Source organism: Lepidochelys kempii, chromosome 17 (genome assembly GCF_965140265.1).
Source record: "Lepidochelys kempii isolate rLepKem1 chromosome 17, rLepKem1.hap2, whole genome shotgun sequence".
In the NCBI taxonomy this organism is placed as follows: Eukaryota; Metazoa; Chordata; order Testudines; family Cheloniidae; genus Lepidochelys; species Lepidochelys kempii.
In genome coordinates this window covers 4,026,064-4,039,332 of record NC_133272.1, presented here as the reverse complement: position 1 = coordinate 4,039,332, position 13,269 = coordinate 4,026,064, and the positions used below count along the sequence as shown (strand labels likewise).

Here is a 13,269-nt window from a genome sequence, read left to right as displayed (position 1 = left end):
AGAGTTTGGCACAAGAGTTCTTTTCTAGAAGTCCAGAGAGACTCTCAATTTCTAACCAGTTAAACTGGTGAATAAAGCACAACATAATCTGGTGGGTCCTTTCTGCTTTCATAGAAACCTAAATACTAGATATTCACTGTTATTTCTCTCTATGCCAGTAGTTGTCTCTATTTTGTCCTGAAAAAGAAATGTTCTGCTCCTAGGTTAAATGTCTGGCTGTCATTTACTGGAACTAGATTGTTGTAAAGTACCATGCTACTGTAAATAAAACCTAAGAGCCATAACTTGCGTTGTTTATATTTTAACTACACAGCAATTTATTCACAGTTGTCAACACTAAAAAGTCAGCATTTTCCAGCAGATAAAACACATCATAGATACCGTTTTGTTTTGTTAAGGGAAGACCTACAGTATTTCAGATACCACTGTGTACTATTGCTGTCACTTCTAATGACAACCATTGTCTAATAATGCAAATTGTAATAGGAAGTCTTTATTGCACATTAATAGTTTAATTTCTTCAATAATTATTTTTAACAAACCAAAGATGATGTACTTTCTGTACGTCTCACAGCAGTATTTGAACAGTATTATAGTAAGAGGTGCAACTTTGGTTAGGAATAGGAGCTATACTAAATATTGCAGTGTATTTTTCTATGTAAATTACTTTTATTGATGGATTTCAGACAGACAATAAGGTGGAATAAAGATTTCCTACTATAATATAGAATTTAGAAGGAAAGCTAAATGTGACTTAAATACATGAAAATGTTCCCTTAACCAAAGCTTCTTTACATGTAATTCTTCAAGTTTGGTGATGTCACTGTGGAATGACCACAACTGCTATTAGGATGGAAGTAAAACAAATTTTTTTTTTTTTACCTGGGAGACAGAACCATCAGAGCCAGTTGTATGAGGCTCAGTGTCAGGAGAGCTACTGGGGCCTTGTACAGTCAGTGCAATATTTCCCCCTGCAAATTCATCTCCTCGTACTGAATGGATGAGATCATTCAAGTATTTGTAATAAAGGTTGCTGGACAAAAAGCCAGGTAAAAAAACCTAGGAAACAGAGGAATTGGTTTTGTTGATAAAAAGGCAGAAGATACAATCGGAATGAATGACTATTACAGTGGCACACACAGGACAGGAGAAGGGGTATCTGACCATATGCGGGAACTAAAGGCTCATCTACCCTTGGAGCTATTCCTGAACAAGAATGTCCATACATGGAATTATTCAGGAACAGGTATAGTGCTTTAAATTCACACCCTACTTTAATCTAAATTAATTTTCTAGTGTAGACATGCCCTATGTATCAATATTTAAACTCGTTTCAGTCTCTGAAGGGTTTAAGCACTTGCCTTGTGCTTTTTGCTCCTACTCTTGTTTCTCCCTATCCTTGTAGTCTGAAAATGTTTTCACTAAATTGTTCAAGAGTTTTTACCAGCTACAGAATGAAACCACTATCTTCATGACTCAGATACTTCAGTTAGTGGCCTATAGTTATATGGCAGTTACAGCACCCTCAAGAGAATTGCAAAGCAACTCCTAATGATCAGCTATCAGTATTTTTAACGAGTCTTTTTCTGCAAAGATGTGGGCTCGGCAGAGAGGTAATGAGGGAGGAAGTGGGTTTCCGGAAGGAAACAAAAAATTAGCTGAGGTTAGCAGATGACCTCAGAAGAAAGTTTGAGATATATTAGACTGCGGAATAGTCTCCATTTCACAAAAAAAATTAACAGAAATGTCTTTGCTTGGAAGATTTAAAAACAGACTGAACAAATTACCTAGGCAATTACCTAGGCAGCAAGAGGGTGAAAGATTAAGAACCGATAGAATTTCCGCCCCCATCTCTAATTTTATTATTGATCATCTTTTCTCTCTACTACTTTCCAAGAATGTTTTCAAAAAGCTCTCGTTTACCTTCTCCATGGTGGTCCAGGCCTGCCGTAACGGAGTAGTAAAACAGTTAGGGAGTGGACCTCCTTCCCTGCAGATATTGGATTCAATTTCTAATCGCACAAAGTCATCAAATCCAAGAGGATGTGTGGCTTGAAGGGAGAAGTACCTGCAGCATATGATAGTGGAAGAAAACCATACATAAGACAAGTTTCAAAATGTTCACAGGTGGGCAAAATAACTTTATCACTAGGTGGTCACTAGCCTCAAAACGAATGTACAAATGATATCCAAAGGTTAGGAAAAAATCCCTGAACTGAGGAAATAAACATTTTTTATAAATATCTCCTCAAATGAGAGAAGCGTAAATGGAATAAAGTACATTATGTGACTGCTTATGGGCAGTGTTACACACACAATACTATGTTGTAAAGCAAGGAGGCAGCAAGCACTAAGAACCCAAAGCAGGTTCATTGTCTTTTAACTGCACTATTAAACAACTGATTTTAGGGAACTGAGATGAGCTGGTTAGTTTGAAATAGGTCAGGGACTGTTCCCTCTCACTGACACCAGTTCCTAACACAGCAATAAATGCATTCAATACAACTTGTGGCCCTGGGTACTCAAACTTCAGTTTTAGAACAAGCTTTCTGAGAAGCAGTTTAGGAAATCATTATTGTTTGAACATGATTGAAGTCAACATGCAAGGGTTCGGGTGGCAGTTACATTATTGGTGCCCTTTCTTGTTTCTTTATGACAGCTAAAGGGAAGTCTGAAAGGTTTTTTTCCCCAAAAAGTGGTAATTAAAAAAACAAAACAAAATGAACAACTTCTTAAATATCAGAAACAACAAGTGTTTTCTAACCCTGTTTTTCCTAGAGGACTCCTAGGAAGACTAGATAACTAAAGTGGGAAGTTTTCTCAACCTTCTGTTGAAGGCATGAGAGTGCCTGAATATTGAAGAGTGAGTTTTGCTCTCAATTGTACATCAGGAGTTTGAATTAAAACCTATTAAACTCAAAACCCAGAGTTGTAAACAGTGACAAACAAATCCTTCCCCTACCAACTGCCCAGGTCTTGTGATGACACAAAGCCATTAGTTCTCCAGCCACCCATAGAGTCCTCCAACATAAATAGGCTAGACAACATTCAATATTTCTCATGTAAGAACATGCAAGATGACTTTCAAAGCTTTTAGACTTCTTTGTACACAAGGAACTTAAAAAAGTCAATTTTCCACCCATTTACACTGGAGGTCACCTTTAATAAACATGCTCTTCAGCATGTGCCCCTCAGTCCCATATACCAAGCACACAGAAAGCCAAGAATGTAAGATGTTTACTGAATAAGAGAATATCGCTGTATTCAGTGCCACATATGCAAGTACTAGATTCTTCAACCTGGAACTGTGGAGGCAAATAATTGTTAGAACAACTTACCTATCATATAAAATCATGGCATCATTCTGTGCCTCCTGCCCATCATACTGGCCCTTTTTGGCAGCAAGCTGAGACTGGAAGTTATCTGCTGCTAACCAGAACTGTAATATATTAACTGCATCTTCCTTTTCCATGTACTATAAGGGAAATTAAGAAATATGAAACATTCTTTAAAAGAAGAGAAAACAGATTTTAGCTAAGAAGTGGAAGGGGAACATAGACAGGCCTGGTCCCTTTTCAAATACACCCCACCCCCCCAAAACCTGAATCACATATCAATACACAAGAATTATCTGGGCAGATACCATATAGGTCTTCTGGATGCTCAGATGTATTGTTACACAAAGCAGGGATTAACAGTCTGTCTTCACTCACAAATACAGTAAAAAAAAAATCACTAACAATAAAGGCCAAAATTTCAGTGTCAGATGATGCTTGGATAATTACACGTACTTGTACTGTATGAAAACACATAGGAACACAGAAAAATAATTTTCACATTGTGTGGACTTTATCTTAATGCAACATGAAACAGTGTGGATGTTTGGGCTTCTTAATCTGCCATTTCAAGACATACGGGCCAGTGTAGTTTGCAACACTCTTAAGCCATGAAAACAGGTTTGCCCGCTGACAAGCCCAATTCCCCAAACTTAGAGAGCACTGCTACTGTGAAGAGGTTTCAGATTCAAAACATTCATCATGTTCTGGTCTGAAGTCATGCTGGTGAAGCCAATGGAATTACTCTGGATTTATACCAGCATGACCCAGGTCAAAATTTTGCCCAGTACTTCTTGTCAATGCTTCTTTTGGCAAGATTATAAAATAGCTAAAAGTCAAGGCAAGATTAAACAATTCTACCTGCCACCAGCTTATTCTGCAAGAGATTAAGTTGTTGTGCCCATCACTTTGCTACAAAAATTTCTGGTACTTCTTTAGGGTTTTTCAAGATTCTCAAAAAGATTTACAGATATTAAACCTCCTACCAGCCCTGTAGGGGTAGGTAAATGAACTGTTACAATCATGGGACTGGAAGGGACCTCAAGAGGTCATCTAGTTCAGTCCCATGCACTCATGGCAGGACTGGACTGAGTATTATGTAGACCATTCCTGACAGGTATTTGTCTAACCTGCTCTTAAAAATCTCCAGTGATGGAGTTTCCATAACCTCCCTAGGCAATTTATTCCAGTGCTTAACAATGTCCTGCTACAGAGCAAAAAGAGTGCTATGAAGGAGTTCTAAACAGGAGATGAGATGTGTGAAAGCTCAGCCTAAAAGATAACACAGAAATTAGAACATTTGCAGTGATTCTACAGAGACAGGAAAAAAATAGTTTAATGCATTTGTTCCTAGCACTAGGTATATTTAATATTTTCAAGTTATATAAATGGCTCCTAAAATAAAGCTGTTATGGCATATGTGGTTTTATTACACTACACTGAGGGGGTGAGACAGAAACTTACCTCAGAAAAATAGAACAGTGCTGATTCACAGAAGAGTATATCAGCCAGGTAAACAGTCCCACTGGTCAGCACCTCAATCTGGTATTTACAGAAATGGTGACTTCGCAAAAATTCACTAAAGTGCCTGCACATGGACAAAACAATATTAAATATTATTAGCTATCAAGTGCCAACAGCAAACATGGCATTTTACAAATAAAACTGTCCCTACCCCAAGATTCTTAAAAAACTAGTCAGATAAAGGCAAAACAGATAAACAATAGTGTGTGGTACGTCTGTATGAACTGAAAGTGGCATAATTATCTAGCAGTAGCATTTATAAATGACTTCAGGGAAACAATCATGATAACAGATTTGGAGTATAAGGAGGGGCTTTGGAGCATGAAGACAGACTGTTCCAAGTATAAGAGGTGGCACAGAGTGACGTAGCACAATTACTATTCACTTAACTATATAAATATGTTTACCCTTAGATCTATGAAACTGTTTTTGAAAAATAGCGTAAGAGGAAAGAACACACAACATGATAAAGCCAAACCACGGCATCAACTTACTCTTGTTCCATTGCATTAAACACTATTGACTGTGCAGTAACGAAACAGTTAGGATCCACCTGTCCATCCTCCCCACAAATCTTTGCTGTAAAAGAGACCAGACCAATTTTAATGGGGAGTTGGGTTTATTTAGCTAAAAGAAATCATTGGTGATAAGTCTAATGAAAAAAAATCAACAGTTCAAGCCAACTGGGATTAACAAGTTCTGACTGTTCAAAGAACTTTTTAAAAGTTTTATTTCAAATGTCTATAAAATGAGAAGGATATTCTCATGGTTAAAATATTGAACTGGGACTCAGGAGATCTGGGTTCTATTCCTAACTATGCCAAACATTCCTGTATTAACATAAGCAAGGTCTGTTTCTTCTCTGTGTTTCAGGAGGAAGGGATGTTTGAGCATTGGCCTGCTAAACCCAGGGTTGTGAGTTCAATCCTTGAGGGGGCCATTTAGTGATCTGGTGCAAGAATTGGGGATTGGTCCTGCTTTGAGCAGGCGGTTGGACTAGATGACCTCCTGAGGTCCCTTCCGACCCTGATATTCTATGATTCCCATCTGCATAATGTGGATTATAAAACTTTCATACTAGAAAGACGGTAAATCACTTAATGCAGTGGCTCTCAACCTTTCCAGACTACTGTACACTTTTCAGGAGTCTGATTTGTCTTGCATACCCCCAAGTTTCACCTCACTTAAAAACTACTTGTTTACAATATCAGTGGCACAGCACACAATACAAAAATACAAAAAAGTGTCACAGCACACTATTACTGAAAAATTGCTTACTTTCTTATTTTTACCATATAATTATAAAATAAATCAATTGGAATATAAATATTATACTTACATTTCTGTGTATAGTCTATAGAGCAGTATAAACAAGTCATTGTGTGTATGAAATTTTAGTTTTTACTGACTTTGCTAGGCTTTTTATGTAGCCTGTTGTAAAACTAGGCAAATATCTAGATGAGTTGATGTACCCCCGGGAAGACCTCTGCGTAACCCCCAAGGGTACACATACCCCTGGTTGAGAACCATTGCCTTAATGTATGTGAGGTGCTCAGATGCTACAGAAATAAGCACCATAGAAAAATTTAATAAATAGTTGGGGATTTCTGAAGTAATTAGGTGTACATTTTACGATCTATTTACTGCTGATGTTTTAAACTCATAAAAAATGAAAACACAATTCTGTTGTCGTGAGAAACAAAGAGGAATCCATTCTGTTGCATACCAATGCAATTGCTTTTGGGAAATGCAATGGGTCAAGTCAATTTTATTAAATACAGCATGTTCTTACCCACTATGTCATTCCTCATTGCCTCTGTAATAGGTATTGGTTTAGCAGCATCTGGAGAAATATATTTGGTAAAAGTAATAACTGCATCCCGCTCTATACCTAAAAGAAGAAAACACAAGTTGAACTTAAGATCCATTGATGTATATCTGTAAGATGAGTAAATGATATGCATTTCCATTTAGGAACAGGAAGCATCTATCAGAAATGGCTCTCCTTTTCTCCAACCTTTTAACTTCCTATTCTATTCTCTGGACAGCAATTCCTATCATGACAGCCCTGTCTCTAGGCAGATTACAGCACACCCCAGGCTACCATAAGAACACCATGCACCAGCCAATAGGACTGAATAAGAGGGGTGCAGCTCTGCAATCCCTCACGTCCACCACATGGGTGGAATGTATTATCTTCCAGGCCCACCTCAGTAAAGCAAGAATCCTAAGACAGCTCCCAAACTCTGGCCCTCTTCATAGTTGTGCAGAAAGCTGCCACGTTACAGTGGAATTCTGGTATTTTTTAAAGTGAGGTATCAGAAGTACTACGAAGTCCCCTGCACCTATTTTCTGTTATTCATCCATGCTGTTGTCCTAACTCCTACTGGCAGACACCATCCTTAAATACAGAAAATATGTTATAAGTACAACCCCCTGAAAGAATTAGCCAATGAAAAAATAAGTTGCACTACCAGGCTGTGCAACATCAGACATCTATCTTTAGCCTGGCATTATTAATACATGAACTGCATTTGCTTTTAGCCTCAAACACAAAGCTTGCTTAACGGGTTGTTTCTCTTACCTCCACTTTCAAGTAATCAAGTCCATAAATGTAACAGATGGAAACTAGAAACTATTTGAACACTACACAACCTAAATGTCACTTCTTAGTATAAAATTCCATTTAATTATATTTCATTAAGACACATTGTTGGAAAAATAATTTGTTTATGACAAACCCTTAATCGGTGTCACTTTACTTGTGGAAATTCAGTTATACATTCAGTTTCTTCAAATCAAATGAGTTCAGTAAACATACAAAACTTAATTTATGCTCTTTTGACAAACTTGTCTTTGGTAACTGGAAATTGTTAATACAGATGAATAAGGAAAGAAAGATCATTTTATGATTACTATTCTGAGTTGATACTATGCAGAGGGCTTACATTACAACTAGAAACGATTCTTCTCTTATACACAAGAACATCCCATCAGCAACAGAATTAAACATTTTTGTTCCAATTTGAATACAAATAAAATTGCCATTAGCTAATTTTAGTTTCCATTTACAAAAATGTCAAGAACCCCCAAAAATTTGAATGAACTCTGTAGCAAAGTCAATGACAATGTCTAGTATTTCAGGCATCTATGCCCCAAACCCTTTAGATTGCTTAAAAAAAAAAAAAAAAAAAGAATCCCAGTTCCTGCAAACACTCCCCCCACACCCTTTTTTAAAAAATTGTTATAGCAACTAGAGGCCCCAAATAGAATTGGAGTTTCACTGTGCTAGATGCTGTACATAAGAACTGGTCCCAGCCCTAAAGAACTTACAATCAAAACACACAAGATAGACAAAGGTCAGAGGAAAAGGATGCAACACTCAAGCAAACAGCGTGTTGTGAAAGGGATGTTTCATTTTTGTTTTTGTTTAGACACACACACATAATTGGGCAGGTGCAGGGTGAGGAGAAATGCAAAAGGGGATTACGGGGCATGCCACTTATTAACATACTACCATAAATAATCAAATTACTGTCTGTGCTCCTGCTCATGGTAATAAGTACTACTCCCAGCAGCATGTGAAGGATTGAGCCCCAAATTAGATCAATTATGAGACGTTTGATCAAATAAATCCAAGAGCAAAAACATTTTCCGTACACATTCTTGAGAGGATTTGTAACTATATGTTATTTTACAAGATATAATATATACAGCTTCCAGGCAGAGGCAACTATCACCCTCCTTCCCGCATTGTCATTCAAGTTTTGCGACAATTTTTTAAAATAGAAAAGCCATTACCGAGATTGCCTTGATTTCACAAGATTACTCATGTAGGTAAAGGTACAATGCCAGAGTATGTAATGGTTTTGATGTCTGTTTGACAGCATAATATTTAACATAAATCTTTCAAAAGATGACACAAAGGAGTTCAGCCTTAACATTGGCCTACACAGTATCTTGACAGTTCCTCCTTTCAGAATTCAATGCTTCCCTTTTTTTAATCCCTGCTGCTACTGAGAATTTATATATATAAATGTAAATATAAAAACAATCTGAGCTAGGGCATCATTCTCAGCAGCAGTATGAGTCTGACTTATTTATTTTAAAGAAAGTTACATGGGATAAATCTAAGGTTAGAGCTCCATCATGGCTCTGTGGTCTAAGCAGGTATGTTTGTTAGGGTATCAATGCGGAGACTCAGTTAATAGAACACAAGGCGGTTTTCATGGTTGCTTTGTTTGTCAAAGTGATTCTTTAGCTTCGTCCCCCAACCCCTGCCCATCCACCTTTCCAACCCACAACATTTTCTTTTCTCAATGAAGCAGAATATCTGTTTTGGTACATCGGTCTAATCTCGACTTCAGTGGTCTGATGGCAGTACACATCCCTGAACGTTCAGCAGAGGTAGTTTCCAAAGTAACCCATCTACCTTAGTTCACAAATATTTTATGCTGCTGCAAATGCCATTATTTTCTGTGGTACAGATACAATATTGTTAAAAAGAGAAAGCATGCATCACTGCTAGTTCTCTGATAGGGCAAAGTGTTTCAAAGCAACTGCCCTTTTTACCCAGGCCCAGGAATGATTTTGCCCATAACCTTTTAGGTGTTCCACTTCAGTGTCAATTGGTATTAATGAGAGAAAGGTGAGCACACTGAGGGGAGATTCCCAAACTGGATGCCTCCTATGTGACCAGAATTAACACATTAAACCTATCCCAATTGTAATAAGCCCATACCTTTTGTTTCTCTTTAGGGGAGTGTGTCCATTAAACTATCAATAGTTAGCATATAGTCTTTAACATGGAAATTGATAAGACCTATAGCAACTGCAAGTTCGTAAGAGTTTTCCTAGGATTTCAGGATAAGGGAAGCTTCCTGAGGTAGCTATTGTCAGAATCAGACATGAATCTAGCACAATTAGTCCTCTTAACATGATGATTGTTCATCTCTCCATTTATGCCTTTCCTTGGGAATAGGATTGCTTCTGCAGGAAAATCCACCTACATTGTAAAAAATCTGATTTAATGGGTCTACTCTGAGAATCCTAAAATTTGATTAAGGATTATGTAGCACCATAACGCTGAGCTATTATACTAGCAATAAATTAGTCATTTTCTTTGAAAAAAGGTTTCAGATACATGTTAGTCAGGTGCACCCATACATTCGGAGTAAAATGTATTTTTAAAAAGGTTTTTATTTACCCTCCCATATTCCTCCACTTGCAGACAAGAGGCAGAGGAACCAGGCATGTAACAGAACCACTGATGCACTTACTTTTCATTAGTTTTCCTGACAAGTCCTCTAGTGCAGAAGAGGGGCTGTTTCTGTTTGATACTGTAAGCTTGGAAGAGTCTTGCTGTTCAGCTGGAACAGAATGGGTCCCTGCCTCAGACTTCCCAAGATGAAGTACCCTGGCATTATTGCTATCGTGGCTTGACAGCAAGTGGTTCTGAATGTTGCCAATTCTATCATTCAGGTTTGTTGGTACTGTCTTGGTCATGAGCAGATGGACTGTGCTGGAATCCTCCAACCTCTCGTCAAGCAATCCAGTTGGAGAAGATACTGTGGTTTCATGCTGTTTTACTGAGGGAAACACTGGCTCTGCCAACGAACTCTGTTTAACTGTGTTCAGGCTGTGTGCTCTTATGCGGGACCATGTTGTGGAGTGAAAGCTTTCAGCCTCTAACCAGAATTTAACCAAATGTTCCATTCTACGCAGTGCCATAAACTGGATAAAATAAGGGAGGGCAACACTGTCCCGCAGGACTTGCTCAAGGGTCTTTGAAAGGCTTGATTTGGTCTCTTGAGCCTGATAATTCAGACACGATCGGCCTAAAGAAAAAGCATCAGAGAGTTTACACAATATTCTACATGTTGGCATCTGATATACAATTACCAAAATGCAACCGGGGGGGGGGGGGGGAGGGGGCGGAGGAGAAGAGGGGGTGGGATTCTGAAGTACCCCTACAAGTTTGGTGTAAAATGCATTTCCTACCCAACAAGTATTTGGAAAGTGGAAATGCCTACCATTTAAAAAAAAAAAATTATTTATATTTGATCAATCCAGTAAAGTTCTCATCCTACTGTCAAATAGACAGAAAAATTTGATTATTCAACCAATGTATCAAATACTTAGGCACAAAGAGGCCTTACGCAACTAATCCTTACAGGCATTTCCTAATGCATGCCTAGATCATGTGAGGTGGGAGTGTGTGAAAACCACCCTACGCACACAGACTTTGCTTACTCCACTTCTTGCAACCTCTGCTCTATACTTTCACATATTAAATCCATGACAGTCATTATAACTGCTATCTTAACTTTCCTCAAACTCTGAATGCATTTTAAAAAACTCTGAAGGTAAGCCATAAGAATGCACTGATAACACTTTAGCAACATTGAACACTCAAGCCTTCCTCTGCTCACAAGCTGTGCCATCATCCGTGAGTGAAATCAATCCGTAACAGTCAGTGGATGGTACAGCGAGCAGTGCCAAAAGGGCTTTTGAACAGCATGTTTATTGAGCATTCCGACGTACAATGAGGAAGTTAAACATAAAAACCTCATTTTCTAGTAGTGTTTACTATTTCACATTCAAAAATGTCTAGCCTGCAAAATATTGGTAAATTGATTTGTTGGGTCACTCTAAATGGCATTTTGCCTGCTCTGTATAAACAGCTTGTGTGGTTCAGAAGGATCAACTATAAGAACTCTGCAAGATTGACATTACTTAGCTTAGGCTTGTTGAGATTAAAACAAACAAAATAAACTTTTATAATGGATGCCTTGTACCCTTTAGCAAACCTGCTTGTCATTTCTGACCCAGAGGATGAGGCAGCTGGAATGCACAAGGCACACACCTTTCCTTCTGCACTCTTTGGCAGGGGTACAGAGCAGAAGGAATACAGCCTTGGTCTCCTGTTCGGACTTCTCTCTAGCATCCTTGTAGCCTGTTACCTAATCAGTTGGTGGGGGCTTCTGTCATCATTCCAGGCAGGAGACCCATCACCTGGGTTTTTTAGTGTTTTTTTTTTTTAAATTCTCTCTTGCAGTAGGTGTTGGATTCCACCCTGCCAGCAGCTACATGAGGGGGTCTCCAGAAGCTGGGGGCTAGTTCCTCATCAGCCTTCCCATCAGTTTTGATTCTGTCCCTTACAGTTACAGGCTGGTGACTACCAACGTTGAGGATCTATGGCCCTAGAGAATGGCAAATTCAAGCCTCTATGTAAGATACCACAATGAGTATAATTTAAGAACCTATGTATCTAAGCTTGTGGCTACTCTGGGGTTAGTCCAATGAAGTTTTCCAGTGCCTTAATAAAAAACAAACTGACACTGTCAGAGTAGCCTTAGAGGCCTAGTACAAAGGTACTGCCTGCAGCACAAATGGCCACAACGTACAGTATGAAGCAAAAAGACTCCTCATGAACTTCTTTTTTTTAAAAGTATAATCTTCATTCACCATAGCCAACCCAAAAATCCATTTATAGAGAGCCCATTGGTGATGAAAAGAGCTCTAAACAGAAAACAAAATAAAGTGAGTGATCAGGAATCTAATATTTACAGATGTACTAAGCCTACACATAAATTGACACATACCCATGGAGGAACCTGCAATGAAGGAACACAGAAGGGGCCCACAGTGGAACAGACCCATAGCCCATCTAGTGTGCTATCCTCTTTGACAGTGCCATCAACAGTGTTTTATAGGAAGGTGCAACACTTTCATAGTATACTTTACTGTAAATAACTATAGGGCAGGGCACATTTTGTTTTGATCCCAACTGGTAATAAGTATGCTTTATACTGAATGGATAGCCCATGTTATTTTGCTCTTTGCAGTATAACTAAGATACTATTCTTGTGTCTAATTTTTTTAACCTTACTAAGCTACTTGCCTCAATGCTACCTTGTCGTAGTGGTCAGCACATATAATATTCACAGGATATGAAAAGATATGGCTCACCTATATTAGAGAACAGCAAGGTCTTACCTAGGTCTCCAAAATGTGCAGCCTCCATGTGACTTGGCTGCTTCTTAAGAGCAGCTGTCCGACTGCTAGAAAAAGAGTCCATGTTGGCGGAGATGGCATTAATTGCCACATGGCTTGGTCCTGCAGCCTCCAGCAAGGCATGATTTCTAGTGCTTCTTTGAGGGGAATGTACTGGTATTGAAGCTGGAACCAAGACAACAATGATTAAAAGAAAAAACTTGCAACCTTTTCTACACAGTATGCCATGCTAAGTACCATAAGATGAGTTACAGTGTTAGCTCAACTGCATCCTTATTACAAAAACACTATTTGTAGTGATGTATGTCAGTCTCTGCTTAATTATCTGACCAGAGCAGGGGTACTAGAAATAAGTGGGTTCTCCATGCCAATGATGATATCACTTTAGCCCATT

The 13,269-nt window shown here is 38.5% G+C and overlaps 1 protein-coding gene across 8 annotated transcripts in view; it reads right to left on the bottom strand.

Annotated features, from left to right (window-relative positions):
• Window positions 1-13,269, bottom strand: part of AKAP10 (A-kinase anchoring protein 10) — a 36,876-nt gene that overhangs the window by 9,973 nt on the left and 13,634 nt on the right. For 5 of the 8 annotated variants that reach the window (XR_012155478.1, XR_012155479.1, XM_073315994.1 and 2 more), the window contains 8 exons: window positions 12,831-13,040; window positions 10,139-10,696; window positions 6,652-6,750; window positions 5,354-5,438; window positions 4,800-4,923; window positions 3,339-3,475; window positions 1,924-2,068; window positions 883-1,059 (listed from right to left, as the gene is read on the bottom strand). Coding sequence is in view for 6 of the 8 variants with exons in the window: in XM_073315994.1 (XP_073172095.1) it covers window positions 883-1,059; window positions 1,924-2,068; window positions 3,339-3,475; window positions 4,800-4,923; window positions 5,354-5,438; window positions 6,652-6,750; window positions 10,139-10,696; window positions 12,831-13,040 (1,535 nt within the window). In the remaining 2 variants the exon portion in view is untranslated. The other 3 variants (XM_073315993.1, XM_073315991.1, XM_073315995.1) reach the window with 3 other exon arrangements.